The 17481-nt window shown below is 44.7% G+C and overlaps 1 protein-coding gene across 1 annotated transcript in view; it reads right to left on the reverse strand.

Annotated features, from left to right (window-relative positions):
• The window catches only part of RSRC1 (arginine and serine rich coiled-coil 1), a 99444-nt gene that overhangs the window by 72229 nt on the left and 9734 nt on the right, over nucleotides 1–17481 (reverse strand). The window contains exon 5 of the mRNA XM_077184234.1: nucleotides 266–424. Coding sequence (XP_077040349.1) covers nucleotides 266–424 — 159 coding nt within the window. The remainder of the gene's footprint in view (nucleotides 1–265; nucleotides 425–17481) is intronic.

The following is a 17481-nucleotide window of genomic DNA, read 5'->3' on the forward strand; positions in this document are numbered from 1 at the left end:
ACCTGAAACCAAGCGGGGAGGGAAAGGGTGGAAAATTAAACCACACTTAGTGTGAAATGTTACCACATTGCAGAACTGTAAAACCCTACAAACCCCACCCTCCAAAGAGTCTGAACGATTCCCCACTTTTCAAATATTCTGAGTTTACCTAAACTTAGTTGATATAAAGTACAATTTAAAGTAAAGGAAGATTATCACAAGAGTGAAAGGACACAGCATTGCTGCCTGGTTTTGCCCCAGCTCCATCATTTGCTGTTTCACTCACCCAGCCTTGGTACTGTGGATCTCCTTCTCCTTCCCTTTGCCCTTGTCCTTGGCTTTGTCCTTGTCCTTGTCCCTGCCCTTGCGGCGCTCCCGGGACCCGCTGGGGGTTCTCCTGTGGCCGGACCTCTCGCTGCTGCGGCTGTAGGAGCGCTGCCGTGACCTGCAGGGACACACAGACACCAGGTGGGGAAGGGTTCTTGGCAGAACAAGGCCATGCTGTACTCCTGCTAGAACTGGACAGCCCTGGCCTGCAGGTGACAGAGTGAATTTGAAGGAACACAGGGACCCAGCCCTGTGGCTGCACCTCTCGCTGCTGCGGCTGTAGGAGCGCTGCCATGACCGTGACCTGCAGGGACACACAGACACCAGGTGGGGAAGGGTTCTTGGCAGAACAAGGACATGCCCTACTCTTACAGGAATTGGACAGCCCTGGCCTGCAGATTGCAGAGTTACTGTGAAGGAACACAGGGACCTGCTGGGGTTCTCCTGTGGCTGCACCTCTCGCTGCTGCTGCTGTAGGAATGCTGCCACGCCTGCGACCTGCAAGGACACACAGACACCAGGTGGGGAAGGGTTCTTGGCAGAACAAGGCCATGCTGTACTCCTACAAGAATTGGACAGCCCTGGCCTGCAGATTGCAGAGTTACTTTGAAGGAACACAGGGACCTGCTGGGGGTTCTCCTGTGGCTGGACCCCTCGCTGCTGTAGCTGCAGGAGCGCTGCTGTGACCTGCAGGGACACACAGACACCACCTGGAGAAGGATCTTGGCAGAACAAGGACATGCTGTACTCCTACAAGAATTGGACAATACAGAGAGCCGCTGGGGGCTCTCTTACTAACATGCTACAAAAAGGGCTAACTATCTTACTATACAAGGTATTTCAAGGCTAAACTATCCCATTAAGAAATGACACCTAAATTATTTACTTTTAACCCAATAACTGATCACTCAAAGTCTGCAATGCTGACTTTTCTGTCCAACTACAAAATACCACCCAAACCTCTAAAGAAGAAGGAGGACCAGTCTCCACCCTAAAACCTCCATCCTGCTTTATGTATATTACTATATTCTAAAACCCCATACTCTGACTTTCCCACCCTGTGATATCACACATTTCTATTCAAACCCCACACTCACAATCCCAGTTCTATCATTCCATTTTGGAAGCTTCTCCATGGCCTCAGGTCAATGCAGTGCTCTCTCAGGGGTCAGTGCCTGGTAGCACAGAAAGTCTGAAATTCTCAGTGTCCAGGAATCCAACACTCCAAGACCATTGAGTCCATCGTAGCCCTAAGATGCCAGCTAAACCTGGCACTGAGTGTCACATCCAGTCTGCTTTTAAACACAACCAGGGATGGTGACTGATACCTAAAGAGGCTGCCTGGAACAGAGGCTGGGCAGAGTTAAAGGAATCAAACAGGAATTTATTAAAATGCCTTCAAAGGATACACCTTGGGCAGCACAAGAGCCTGACCAAGGCTACACCCAAAACAGACCCAAAATGGACCCCAAGTCACAAGTTCTCACACTTTTATAAGTTTTGGTCCCTTTCCATGGTGGGTTCATTGTCCAATTCCAGCCCCAGGTTGTGCAGTCCCACCCTCCCAGTTTCTCCCCTCCATTCCCTGCTGTTTGCAGGGTTTGGGCTGAAGCTGCAGCGCTGTCCTTGGCTCTGGGGCTGGACAGGGATTGTTCTGTGTGCCTGGGCTGTGAGCAGAGCTGCTGGCACTGTGTGTGGAGCTCAGGGTTATACACTGCTAGAATGCAGTGCAGAATCTGGGAAATACAAAAGCTGAAGGCATCAGGGTGACTGACAGGAAAAAATGACCCCAAAACAACTGGGGAAGAGATTCTGATTAAAACAGGGTAAATATTTTAACAGGATCTATTGGATTATCTAAACAAGCAGAAGAGGAGTCACCAAAACTCCTGTGGGAAGCAGCCAAATAGTGAAGGAAGGTTCTCCTTCACTAAAGAAGAGGCTGCTTCTAGGCAGACAAAAAGGATCCCCAAAGTGTAAAATACAAAATTAGCCTAACAAAATACCACCAATTCCTCTGCCTTCCTCCACAGAGACATCTAGGTAACATTTTTCTGCAAAAACCACAGTGAGTGAAGTCAGACATCTGACATCAGCAGGCTCAGTTTGCTACCAAGGGTTTCAGTTCCAGGTTTTGGAAGCTTTTGGCTCCTCAGCCCTGAGCACAAACACTTTAAATGCCTTGAAGGTCTAGAGTGAGAATCTCAGAGATCTTACTGCCCTACTTCACAGTTACAAAATTTCATCATCAGAACAACTCAGCCATTTCTCATCAGCACCTCACCTCAGCCTTGTTATATTTTATTATTTAATTTCAATTATTTAATTTCAATTATTAATGTATTTAATAAATACACCTAATAATGGAGCACGTGTCACAATTTAATACCTTTAAACTGACAATTTAGCAAAAGAAGTGAAAAAGAAAATGTTGCTCCTGCTCTGAAAAGAGATGCAAAATAACTTAAAAGACACAATGGATTCATCCATTAACAAAATGGAAAAAAAGATCCAGAAGTATTAGGGCTGGTTCTTTGTGCGTCCAAAATTATTTCATTATTCCTGAATTTCTTGTAGAAGATTTTCCAGGTTTTATTTAATAATTTGGCATGGATCAATGCTACCTGAGTGGACAAGGGATATTTGGGAAAAATCAGGTCAAGTTTTCCTTGGTTCCTCTCACCTGAGCACCCTGGCCTTTGGGATGTGTCCCTCCCAGGGCAGGCATGGAATGAGATGGGCTTTAAGGTCCTTCCCAACCCAAACCATCCCATGATTCTACAATTCCATGATTCCCATGAAAGTTCTGATGGCACTTCATGGAAAAGTTCCATCAAGTACTGATGGAAATAGGGAAATTTTTAAAACAGTATAAAAAGTTCCTTTAGCACCTCTCGGAGTGCAAAACTCCCAAAGCCTTTAAAAGCCAAATCACACAGACAAAACCCCTCCTTTTATGAAACAACAACTGCTTAATAAAACTCAACAATAGACTAAGCAAAAGAAAACCCTCCATCCAGATGAGGCTATAAATTACATTTCTGGAATTTGTCCAGCACATGGGAGTTCAGGTCCCTGTTCCTGCCAGGAGCAGCTCCAGGGGTCAGGGCTGGGTTCCTGTTTCAGCAGCTGGTACCTTCCAACAGCAGCTCTCCCATCCTGGCCACTCTATTAACACTAATAAATAGATCAAATTACCACTGCAGTGCTGGATTCTTAACTGGAGAGCATTTGCTGGCTCAAAATGGATTTTTAGTGTGTCATCATGAATGTAAGAGTGTCCATCCATCCTTACTCCTCAGGCAGAGGAGGTTTTGACTTGAAAGAACATTCTTGATATTAAATGTAATTTTTGTTTGGCACAGAGACACTGTTTTTACAAACATCATGATGAGGCAGCACAGATTTACAGAGCACTGCCCTAAATCCAGTATTCCCAGGTAACCCTGGCTTCTCAGAACTGCAGGTAAGTCCAAAACAGAAAATCAACCCCAAACAACAAAACAAAGCCCTGTAGCAACACAAATCACCTTTAATTGATGCAGGGACTCTCCTCATTTAATGGCACAGTCCTTTCCCCAGGAATAACAGGAATCTAAAATATTTCTTGCTAAAGAATTCCAGTTTCTCAGCTCAAATCTGAACCGGAGTTCAGCTCTACCTTTTGCAGGTGCAAGTAACAAATTCAGCCCAGGCAGGCTGGATGCTCAATTCCTGGATTCCTGCTCGTTCCCATGTCTGTGCAGAACTGGTGGCAGGTGACATTTATACACAGGAAACAGCTTTTAAAAATTGAAAGAGTTATTGCACCAAATTTCCCCTTCCCTGGCAGTGTCCAAGGCAGGGATTGGAGCTCCCTGGGACAGTGGAGGGTGGCCCTGCCATGGCACAGCCTCCCTGTGTCCCACCACCCTCACAGGGATGAATTCCTTCCCCATATCCCATCTAAACCTCCCCTCCACCAGCTTCAGGCCATTCCCACATGTCCCATCACTGCATGGCCTTGGGAAGAGTCTCTCTCTACTGTTCCTTAATTCCTATTAAAGTATCTTGCAAGATCTACAGGACAGGAAACCAAGATAAGACTTCCTGAAATGGAGCTCCCAAAAGTCATCTGTGTCCCCAGCTCAGCACCAAACCACAAGAAAAGGCCACAGATCTGGCAGAGCAGACAGATTTTCTATTTTATCTGCTGTTGAAAAATAACAAGAATCACAATTAGTCCTATTAAAGCAAGACCCCAAATGTTCAAATTACGGAACTACCAAAGGGGGGGAAAAAAACCCACCAAAAAATGAAGCTGTAGAGGAGATTTGCAGCATGGATCCCCTTCCCCCCCAACAACACCCAGAACACCCACCCACCATGCCAAAGGTTAAGTCATTTAGTCAAGTTCAAAGATCTTCAAAGGGTTCTTAGATCCAGATAAGCCCATATGTTCCCAAAATTCTGTGAAAAGCCATTACTTTCCAATCTGCTTTTCATGTCTAAGTTGCAGAACACACAGATGCTTGGCATCACTCGGGATCCCTAAATTCTCACACCAGATAATCAAGGCTCACCAATAAGTTCCCTATCTCCAGCCCTAAGAAATGGCTTTATTCCATCAGCACTCGGGCCGCTTGTAAAAATTGAAAGTCCCCATAAAAGCCCATTCAGTTACTGCACAATAAGTGTTAATTTGCTAATTTCTTCACAGGTAATCAATTAAAATGTAAAATATTGGATAAAATTAGTTGCACTAAATTTAACAGCTGCTCCATAAGCATAATTAGTTTCACAAGGGCCATATGTATTCTGAGCAGAGACAGAGTTGAAACAAATAAGCGGATTTTAAAACAAGTTTGAGGAAATCTGCATTTAATTAGCAGGTGGGCACTACAACTGCATAATGTTTTTATACATTTATATTTATGAAGTGACAGAAGATCTAAAGGCTTTTTAAAATGGCGTTTATTGTTTGAATGGGAACTGTTTTGCTGCATGCTAAAGTGATTTAAATCCTTATAGCCCCGCTTTGAAAAAATCATAAATGGTGAAAGAAAACATGTGGAAAACTGTAAAACTAGAAAGAATTTGCGACAAAAAGCAGAGCCACATACCATAACCAAAAGGAAACTACACTTAATTAAATGTACACTACATCTGGAATATCAGCCTAATAAAACGTGCAACTATTAATTCTCATTGTTCTAAAGGAAATGAGGTCAGTGGCGTTTAGTATTTCCCCAATTATATTGCACTAAAGCACTGAACTCTATCTTAGAGGTCCAATCTAATCTCTTCAAAAGGTTACAACTGCAAAAGAGAGACTTTTTTTAAATGGAAGGAGGAATTGGAGCCCAAAACCAAGACAAGGTTTGTTTTCTTCTCTTTGAGCTCTTCCAGGAAAGATCAGTTTTTGCAAAAATAACCTGTTTTCTTGGCAAACAGCACCCCCCACTCCAAAGAAGGGTGCTGAGACGTCAACTTCTCCCCTGGAATTCTTCTCAGCATCTCTCACCTGACACAAGCCTTATTAGATGAGTTTTAGCTCAATGGCCACAAACAAAAGCCAACAAATTCACGTCTCTTTAATACTTCAGCCATAAATCCAAGGGCTGAACAATGGAACAACTGCGCTGCATCAAGGCTGGCTGCTCAGACTGCTAATAAAGCCAGAGTGCAAACACACAAGGCATTGCAGCAAAATGCCATGTTCTCTTTCAAAGCATATTAAGAGAAAGTTCCTTGTTTAACTCAACTTCACCACCAGGGAAAAAAAAAATCATGGTACAAGTTGCTGGAAAGGTAAAATAATATCAGGTATCAATTGCAGTCATTCAGACTGCAGAAATTATTAAAGATGTATATATAATACAAATGTAGCTGCCTCTATAAACATTGCAGGTCATTATTAGCTTGCAATTTTCAAGTGCATGGCTTTGAGGAAGTTAAATATAGATAATATGTATGATAATAGTAATTTTTAAAAATTGACTGTTCAATATAAGGTGAGTGATAACAAAAGCAGGCAGCAGCAGAGTCAGAGTTTCAACCTGAAATGAGACTGATGCTAAGAGGGCAAAGGTGTTCCAAACCAGCAGTCTGAGAGTTGGAAAGTGACAAAACATATTTCAGAATAAGGGAATATTTAAGATTTTAAAAAGTATCATCCCACAGTGCCAGAGAAAAGCAGGATGAAATAAAAACAAGAACTGGAACAACCATGAGCTTTTTTGGAGATGATGTAAAATGTCTTTCCTCCAGGATTGCATCATTTAAACTTTCACTCAGCCCATTTCTTCCTGCTTGCCTTTTCCTCAGCCTAAGCAGTGACAGTTCTGGGGTTTGGCTGGGAGAGGAAGGAATTTCCTTGCTGGTATCTTTGTGTGGCAAATTATGCCAAATGCAGAGCTGGGGAAATGCATTCACCAAACACCAGCACCAACTCAGCCCAGCAACTCTGCACTTCTAAATCATGGTAACTACATGATCAAACATTGGTAGAGGTAAAATTCCCACAAGTGTCATTTTGAAAAACACAGCAAGGCAGCGTGGAGAGGACAGGGATGCAGATGGAGAGAAGAACCCAGGGATGGGAACTGCTGGAATTCTACAGCAGCTGGTTTGGCACACACAGACTCCTGGAGAACCTCCTGCTCTGGATTCCAAGGGGGATGAAGGTGCCTCCTCTGCCACAAAGCCCTGGTTATCCTAAGGAGTCCTTGGGAAGGACATCCAGCATGTCCTGGACATCAGTGAGGTGCTGGAAAACCCACAGGAGATCAGCTGGGAGGAGGAGAACAACCCCAAACACATGGAGCTCCCTAAATGAGCCTTGGGGCCACAGTGCTGTGCCAGAACCTCCATCCCTGGCATCCAGGGACACCTCCCTGGGATCCAGAGACACCCTGGGATCCAGGGACACCTCCCTGCACATCCATCCTGGGATCCAGGGACACCTCCCTGCACATCCCCTGGGATCCAGGGACACCTCCCTGCACATCCCTGGCATCCAGGGACACCTCCCTGCACATCCATCCCTGGCATCCAGGGACACCTCCCTGCACATCCATCCTGGGATCCAGGGACACCTCCCTGCACATCCATCCCTGGCATCCAGGGACACCTCCCTGCACACCCATCCTGGGATCCAGGGACACCTCCCTGCACATCCATCCCTGGCATCCAGGGACACCTCCCTGCACACCCATCCTGGGATCCAGGGACACCTCCCTGCACATCCATCCTGGGATCCAGGGACACCTCCCTGCACATCCATCCTGGCATCCAGGGACACCTCCCTGCACATCCATCCCTGGCATCCAGGGACACCTCCCTGCACATCCCTGGCATCCAGGGACACCTCCCTGCACATCCATCCTGGCATCCAGGGACACCTCCCTGCACATCCCTGGCATCCAGGGACACCTCCCTGCACATCCCTGGGATCCAGGGACACCTCCCTGCACATCCCTGGGATCCAGGGACACCTCCCTGCACATCCCTGGCATCCAGGGACACCTCCCTGCACATCCATCCCTGGGATCCAGGGACACCTCCCTGCACATCCATCCCTGGCATCCAGGGACACCCTGGCATCCAGGGACACCTCCCTGCACACCCATCCTGGCATCCAGGGACACCTCCCTGCACATCCATCCTGGGATCCAGGGACACCTCCCTGCACATCCCTGGCATCCAGGGACACCTCCCTGCACATCCATCCCTGGCATCCAGGGACACCTCCCTGCACATCCATCCCTGGGATCCAGGGACACCTCCCTGCACATCCCTGGCATCCAGGGACACCTCCCTGCACACCCATCCCTGGGATCCAGGGACACCTCCCTGCACATCCCTGGGATCTAGGGACACCTCCCTGCACATCCATCCTGGGATCCAGGGACACCTCCCTGCACATCCCTGGGATCCAGGGACACCTCCCTGCACATCCATCCCTGGCATCCAGGGACACCTCCCTGCACATCCCTGGGATCCAGGGACACCTCCCTGCCTGCAACCCATGGATGGAAGGGAGATGCACCATTTACTTCTCTTGTCAATCTGCTTAAAGACTCCTTCCTAAAATTCAGCTTCAAATTAAGATTATCAGATAACAACCCATCTGGTTTTCCCTGACATCAATTTCCCTCACCTCTTCTCAGAGTGTCTCCCAAAGCAGGACTTTTTTCTAACCCTATATTCCTGTAGCCATGTCATGACTGAGCAGAAAAATCTGCAATCTAATTCTAATGATCTTTAGGGAATAAAATAATAAAGAAACCAAAGTTAATACAGAAACTGGCACATTGTCCTATTAAATAAACAGCCAAAAGTCTCTCCCATTCCTTGTCCTCTCTCATTCAAAGCAGTCTTGGAATTCAAGGGCAAAAACCCCACATACACCTAAAAAAAAACAAAAGGGTGCAATACCCAGCTGCAGGTACATTAGATAAAAGCTTCCATATGAAACCAAAGTTAATGTTGATAAGATAATGTTGACATTACTCCAATCATCTGGAAACAAAACACAAAAAAAGGCTCCTTTGAGTTGAGAACACCCAACTTGTCTTCTGGACATACAAAAAGTTTAAAGCACGAGGTGAGGCAAAACACAACAGTTCCTTATTTGCCACACAAAGACACCAGCAAGGAAATTCCTTCCTCTCCCAAGCAAATCCCAGAACTGCCCCTGCTTAGGCTGAGGAAAAGCAACCAGGAAAAAATGAGCTGAATGAAAACTTAAATGCTGCAATCCTGGAAGAAAGACATTTTATATTTTCTCCAAAAAAAAGGGAAAAACTTGAATTCCACAGGAACAAACGAGCCCCACATTCTATGAGCAAGCAGATCCACCAGCCCCTGTAATTAATTCTTACAAGCACGTGGAGTTACTCCCTTCTCCAAGCAGCTGGAATCCATTTGACAAAACAAAGGTGCAGCTTTCCTGCAGGACTGTGGACAAACAGCCCAGATTATCCCTCCCTGCCTGTGCAGGCATTAGTGCCTCTGCATCTGCCCTGGATGGATCCCAGAGCATGGAAAAGGCTCCAATTCATTCTCCAGATGGAATCACCAGCCAGGCAATTATTTGTTGTAAATTTGACAACACCTCTGATATTATGGTAAAATGTTAAGGGACAGACAGGAGAGATTTTCAGGTTGAGATTTTCCACTTCCCCTGTGCCTCAGATTAATTACAGGTAAACACTGCTCCTCTGTCTGACTGGGACAAGCCCAATAGTTCAGGTTTTGGGATCATAAAACCTCCAAGACTGAGGCCCCAGTGATGGGCTGAGCTTAAGGACTCTGTAATATCTGTGTGTCCTTACATCCCCAAATTGATATTAGACAGCTGAAGGGAATGACCTAAACAGATATTTGAAATCAGCTTACACACCAGGACACCACCTGCTCTCAGAAACTGCAAAAAACCCCAAAAAATCCCAATTTAGGTCATGCAGCAGCAGCACTGGCAACTGAGATCTCAAAGTGCCACCAGCACAGAGCCAAAATTGAAACAACAGGGGAAAAAAAACTGAATATTCCTCATTCTTCAACACTGCAACACCATTTAAAAGGCAAAGAAAAAATCTGCCCAAAGACAGGATTAAGGCATTTCCTAGAAATAAATACCTAATTTGGAAGACAGAATATTGAGACTGACTAGATTCATAATAACCACAAGCAACACAAATGATAACACCTGGATGAAAAGCTGTGTCTCTGCCTTTTCCTGAGTAAAACAAATGAACCCATTCTCTGTGCTCACAGCTTTTAAAAAAGGCAATTTTTTTCTTTAATTCAGTGATAACCAGACAGGCTGAGGTTTAAATTTTATGAGACGTAAAAAAATTTAAGGTATTCCACCTGTACTTTTTACCACCACGTGTTTATGAAGAACACAGAAAGGTTTTTAGAATACCTCCTTTTCCCAAAATAAAAACAAAATAAACTTAACATTTTTAATGAAAATTGCTATAACTGGACTCCAAAAAATTAATTCATGAAAAGGTTTTAGAAAAACAAAAATACTTCACACCATGCACTCAAAATCCTGGGGAGGGACAACATAACAGCATAAAGAGTTTGGATATTTTGTGTCTATTTTCCAGTGCACACTCTATAAACACAGGGGTAATTCCCTGATTTCCATGCAAGTTGGATGCATCTCCCTTTGAATATTTTGCATGTAACAAACACAGAGCAGGCAGAGGAAGGCAGGAGCTGTTTCCAACATTCCCCTGGATGAAAACTGAACAGCTCCACTCCTGCAGACTGCTGAAGAGCACGGAGCTGCCACCTTTATCAGCCCCAAAATCTCCTTTTCTGGGAGTTACCACCTCTAACCCTGTCCTGTCCCTCCCAAAGCCCGATTCTTATGGCTAATTAAAAACTCCAGGGAAGAAAACTCTCAGTATTTCATTTACTAGTCTAAAAATTAGTGTTTTCCTCATGGAATGTGTAATAGTTACATAAAATATTGTCAAATAAATCACACCAGAAAGAAAGAAACAACAAAATCTAGATTGTTTAAAAAAAAACCCATAAAGCAAGAAGTACTTAATAATTATATTTCAAAATATGTTCTGACTGTTCTGATCAGCTGATGATGCTGAGCACAAACTGGTTGGTGTCAGTGCTAATTTAAATGGGGAATAAAGGTGAATTATGATGTGATTTCTTCATAGCTAGGTTTTGTTCAAAAAAGGGTCTCATGGAACTTTCTTCCAAGTTCTGCTTTTTGTTTAAAACAGAAAAGAAACTCACAAAGCCACAGCTCACCCAGCAAAGAGTGACAGGCTCCTGACTCTGCAGCAGCTCTTATGGACCACGTTCACCTGCATTTCCAGACCTCAAGACAAGAATTAAAATGAAAAATGAATTCTTTCCATCACTTAGAGTATTACCCAAACCAGGCAGCTGAAGAATTCCAAAAATAAATTCCAAAAATAAATTCCAAAAACAAACCAGTACCTGTTGTGTCACTCAAAACCTTGCACAATTCTGTCCCCACAGCTCTGGGAAGATTCACACCACCAAGGTGTTCATTAACACCATTAACAGCATCCTGGGGTGTTGAGGGGAGGGAACAGGAATAGAATGGGATTTTAGAACTGAAAAGTGTAACTTGTATTGTGTTACCAAGGTACTAACCAAGGGAAATGTGTCTGACACCCCTCTGGGGGTCACTGGGTGTCCCCAGCTGTTACTGCTGTGTATTTTGGGTTTTTTAATGATGTATTTTTCATGTTTCTCCAGCTTTTTCCCCCCTTGCTGCTGACCAAGCTCCGAATCTCGGGCATTTCTGTTCTGGACACTCCTGGATGCTGCAGAGGGCAAAGAGCTGCATCCCACCCAGCCCTTCCCATCCCCATCACCTGAGGGTCACTGGGGGTGAGCTGGAACCACCCCAACAATCCTTCAAGCCCAGAGCTGGGGCAGCACAGACCCCATGGCTTTGCTGCCCAACCTCCAGCTGCACTCACCAGGAGCGATGCTCTGAGCAAGGCCAAAGCTTCAGTGGATTATTCAGAGAATTCCACCTTTCCATGTGGCTGAAGTGAGGGAACACCCCAGAATTCAGGTATTTTAGAGCCACCAGAATGCTCCAGCTCTGGCTTTTTCCTGCTGCCTCACCCACAACATCCATATTTCCAACATTCCTTTCAGGGGAATGAGGAACACCCCATTCTCCCACCATCACCCTCTGAGGAAGTGGGTACCATTTTCACTGAAATTCTAATTTAATTTCCCATTTTCCATATTATATGGATGTAATTGGAAGCTGTAGTTTCACTCTAAAATGCATTTCCTAGTTCTGATAATCTACTGAGCAATTTCCATGACCACATATTTGATGGGACTCCATAAAATAAAATGCCTAATGAATAAGAAAGGCTATTTGTATTTTACATCATTTTTCTGTATTGAATATTTGCTTACAGAGTAATCAAAATATTACCCTTAGAGAAGTCTCACAATTAAACCAGTTTCTAAAAAACTGAAACAATTCTGCAGTTTTCCTTAAGGATTTGTTTTTATTTTCATTTACACTGCCACAATTCACTTGCTTTAATCCTTTATCTGTGATTTGAACAAATATCTGTGATTTGAACCAATATCTCATGACTAAATGACATTTTGTTTGTTTTCTAATTCATAGCTCTTTTTAATCAACCTTACACTTGAACCACAATAATTGTTTGGGTTCTGCATTAATATTGAATTCCCCAAAGCCCATTTTTTGTGGCCCAATGGCACTGCTGACCTTTCCTTTCTCAGGCTGCAGTTTGCTGCCAGTGCCCCCCGAGCTGCACGAGTGGCTCCTGTAGCTCACAGTGCCCTGCAGATGGTTGTGATTACACCCAGCACCTCCCCAGGCACTCTCCTCACGGGATCTCACGTTCAGCCCCACAGAGCTGGGCAGATCAAGCCCCTCCAGACTGATTCCAGCCTCTCCAAACAGGAGAGGTTTTCACGTCACAACATTTCCAATGGAATCACTGCTGCCTGCACTGACCCAACACACAGCTGGGATTATTCCTGCTGCTGGGAGATGTCCTTGGGGATCAGAGCTGTCAGCAGCTGGGGAATGGATGCCCCAGAGCCCCAAACCCTGGGGAACAGCAGGGTTTGCCTGCTCCTGGCTGCCCCTCCCAGGGCTCAGTCCTGGTTCCTCAGAGATTCCCAGCGTTGTCCCAGGGCACAAACTTCCACCAGGAGCTGCTGCCGGTGAAACGCTGGGAGCTGGATCAGGGAACAAATGACTGAAGCAAGGTGCTGCAGCTGAACATATGGCACAGCACTGAAGGGGCTCTGGGAAGAAGGTTTGGATTCCTGGGAAGCTGATGTGCCGTGAGAAGGGCCGGCGATGAAAGCACACCCGGCCCCACAGAAATCCAAACACAGCCACAGACACAATTATTTTACTAATTGCTAATGAATACAGTCAAGTGGCTTCAAAAAGCCAAACTTTGCTTGGACTACTTCAGGTTTTGACCTCTGCAGGAGCAAATGCATTTCAAACTGGAGCCCACCAAAACTGATTAACGGCGGCAGCCAAGGCCAGCGCGGAGCAGGAGCTTTTTTCCATCTATCACATGGCCCCAAGGATAGTTAAATGAACCTTAAAATGGCTACAAACAGCTCAATGACTACACAGAGTCCTGCCAATTAGAAATAATTAGGCAGTCATTTTGGTGGTAAGTCTTTTTAAGTGCATACATAATGATGCAATGATGCTTATTAGCGAGCTCATAGGAGCTCTGCTCAAACAGCCTGGAATAATTATGCAACTATCACAAAGCCTTGCACATCTCTGTACTTCACCTTAATGCATTTAAAAATCCACTTCATTACCTCCAGTAATTAATCCTCCATTAATTGCAGGAAAAGCCCAGTTTACCGTGCTTCGTTTCTAATTATCTTATAAATAGTTATGGTTCTAATTAATGTGTTCATTAAGCTGAATATCTTTCTCAAAGCCATGCTCAGAGCAAAGGTTCTGCTTTTGAGAGAAAAAGCCTAACTAGCCATAAGGTGAGGCCATTTTGGTTGTATTTGCTTTTATTTTAGTATATTCAACCTCCTAATTGGCATTTAAAATCTAATTTGGAAGAACTTCAAGAAGACTATATAGGAGAAAAATAGGAAAAGGCTTTGCTTTTTTTTTTTCACACATTCTCCAACCAAGAAGCTCAGAGCTTTAACAGGAAAACTTTTAGCATCTCTTTTTGATATAGACTGGAAACAGATTTCCAGTGCTGTGCCACAGATTAATTTAAATTCTATCACAATTCAATTTATCCCTGCATGTTTCCATAGAGGAGAACCCAAAACCATGGAAGAAAAACAGATACCTAAGAGTTTATACAGAATTACAAATAATAAACCCATACTGCTGGCCTTGCCTTCATTTCTAGGATCTAAATCCATGGCACAGAATTACAACCAGAATTTACATCAGTTTTTTGAGCTGAGCATGACCTGACCCTTTAAATTCATTGAGAGGTTGCCTTCCTAAGAGATATGGATATGATCCAATAAAAAACACAACTGGAGAATATCTTACAACAATGCCTATGGATAAGGAACTCCCCCCATTGAAACATTTCCCAGGATTTTGGGGCTTTGCATGTAAGAATTTTGCAGAAAATTCTGACTCAAAATAAAATTCTACAAGAGTACAATCAAAATATTTTAGTTACAGTTACAATTATGGTAGAGATACTAAATTCCCATATCTTTCTAGCTTTCAGTTTTTTAAATATACATTATATATCTGATACCCCTGTATTCAGTTACACCATGCAAAAACAAATCCGAGTTTTCCCATCTTTTTATTACCCTCACCACACATTTTACATTCAATATTTTGTTCAGAAAATTGCTCACACTCTAGTTTAACAGCAGAAGGACAAAAGCTCTGCACATGCCTGCAATTATCCCATTTCTTTTGGGAACCTTTTCTCCCTAGAACACCCCAGCTTGGGATAACCTGGAATCACTGAAGTCAGGTGCAGCTTTGCCATGGCTCTGCCAGGGCTGGGGTTTGATGCCAATAAAGCTGCACCAGGAGCAGATGAATCATCAGCTCTACAGCTTGCTCTGGAATTTTTGGGAGACTCAGCGTTGGAAACTGGAAAAATGGAAAAGCTCAGGAGCTCAGATGTGGGAGGAGAGGCAGCACAAAGGATGAAAGGACAGCCAGGAGCGGCAGGGTAGCAGAGTTTTCATCAGATTAATCATGGACTCACTCCCAGAGCACACTTGGGGAATGGCCCAACCTGGACCCCACAGGAAAATGGAGTTTTATGGGATAAGGTTTGATACAAAGGTCCCCAAAGGCTGCCTGCAGCAGTGACTGCCCTGCCCACACAGCCACGTCCTGTAAGGAGCAATGCCTGCAATCCCACAAAAACTGACAGCAAAGGATTCCAGGGCATGGATGCTGGTTTATAGACAACCAGGGCATGCTCTGGGTTGGGAGGAACCCTAAAGCTCATCCACATCCACGGCAGGGACACCTCCCACTGCCCCAGTGTCCAACCTGGCCTTGGGCACTGCCAGGGATCCGGGGCAGCCCCAGCTGCTCTGGGAATCCCATCCCAGCCCTTCCCACCCTCCAGGGAACAATTCCTTCCCAAAATCCATCCAGCCCTGCCCTCTGGCAGTGGGAACTCATTTCCCCTTGCTCTATCACTCCACACCAAACATAACCTCTCCATATCACTTTTTTGGCAGAAATCCACTTTTTTTGTCTTCATCATTTTAACCAGATTCTGCTCCTGTCATTCATTATCAGAATTAGAAAGAGTAAAAGATGGGAATAAAGAGTCAATTTTTACTACTAAATTCTACTGTTTTGTGTTTCACAGTGGGGAAAATCACTCCTAGAAACGAACCCTGGAAAAGCAACAATTTACAGAGCCAAGAGGGTCTTGGATTACCAGGGCATCCTCAAGACATCTGCTTTTGCAGGGCTGCCTTGAGAAACACGAGCTCTGCAGCACAGAAAAAACAGATTCTATTTCATGGCCTGAGCTTTGGTAGCAGATGAAAAAGAGAATTAAAAAAAAAAAAAAAAAAGTTAAAATACGTAGTGGTTTAGAATGTAGACACACTGAAATCAAAAAGGCAGCTCCTCACTAAGGGGAGTTCCTTTTCCAAACAGAAAACTGAAGCACTAAAAATCCCAACACCCTGCAAAGACCCCTTTTTCCAAAGGGAGGAATGAGAGGTTCTGGAGCAATGATGAGCTCTGCTTTAAACATATTTTGTGTACCCAACACCTGGGCTGCACAAAACCCAACTTTCCCTGCAATCAGACCTGAGCCTGATCTCCCAATGAGCAGCACTTCCGCATTCAGAGCTTTTTAAAGGCTCCTTTTTTTGGTTTTACACCAATGAAAGGCATCAAAGCAGCTGTCACTCGCAGCTCTGTGGCTTTATTGATAACTGGAGGGCCCTTGGCGTTGCCTTGTGAAGTTTAATTTCCCAAAGTGGTCAATTAAGGGTGGGCAATGAGCTCAGCAGTGCCTGCTGCTCCAGGATATCCCCACTGCTCCTGCTCCACCTCTGGGCCTTCCTGGGCAGCCACGGACACAAACTGATCTTGAAATACAGACACAATCCTCTTGAAAAAGCCACTTATTGCAACAAAAGAAAAGGGTATTTTTAGAGGCTGGTGCTGATGCAACCTGGAATGCAACAAGATCCTAAATAAAAACTGCAGGGTTGGATTTACTGGGGGAAAACCAAACAAGAGCTGACATTACCATCAGCAGGATCACACTCAGTAATGTCAATTCCACCCTCTTGCCCCAAGCTTTTATTTGAAGTTTCATGAAAGAAATGCTGCAATATCTTAATTAAATCTATTTGCTAATGGACCAAAGGCTTAAAACTTTCCCAGCAGTAAAAAGAGAGAGGAACATGCAATATTTACACTGATTCCTCACATAATTGCACCTGAGTGGGATAACCTGAGGAGCAAGGACAGGGGGGAAAAAATAACCTAAGCTGCAGATCAATACTTGAAAGGAAGGGTAACTCCAGTGGCCACAACCAGGCAAAAAATTAGGCAATCCTAAGAATTAATGAGAAGAATAAAATTACAGGAGTATGGAATGGCTAGGAATTTCAAAAGCAATGTTCTAATTAAACAGCACTGCTTGATTTCTGCCAGGACTCCTGTCTGCTTCCCTTTGGAAAACTCCTCCTTTGGCCTTTCCAGAGGGATTTCCCAGCTGTGTGCCCAGCCCTGCTCAGGACAAGGGCCCTGCCTGTCCCTGTCCATCACTCTGAGCCAGTCCTGCCTCTCCCAGCCCAGTGCCACCCTCCCAGCACACACAGGAGCTGCATGGGCAGCCCAGAGAGCTCCCCCTGTCCCCAGCCTGTCCCTTTCCTGAACAGCACCATCAGCTGTGCCAGCACTCAGTGCCACCTCTGCTCTCACCTGGAACACCATCAGCTTTAATCCCACTGCTGCAGCACCCTGAAATTCACACCTCAACACCCCTAACAATCAATCCAACTCCACACAGCTACAGTGGATCTTTGCCCACCACTGCAGAAATTCCATTCTTTTTTTTTAACCAATCTCTCCTCTGTATCCTCCTGTTCCTCCATAAACTCTCCATCACAATTTTACTCTTTATTTATCTGCTGTCCACTCAAAACATCCAT

The sequence above is a fragment of the Agelaius phoeniceus genome, chromosome 10, assembly GCF_051311805.1.
Source record: "Agelaius phoeniceus isolate bAgePho1 chromosome 10, bAgePho1.hap1, whole genome shotgun sequence".
Taxonomy (NCBI): Eukaryota; Metazoa; Chordata; class Aves; order Passeriformes; family Icteridae; genus Agelaius; species Agelaius phoeniceus.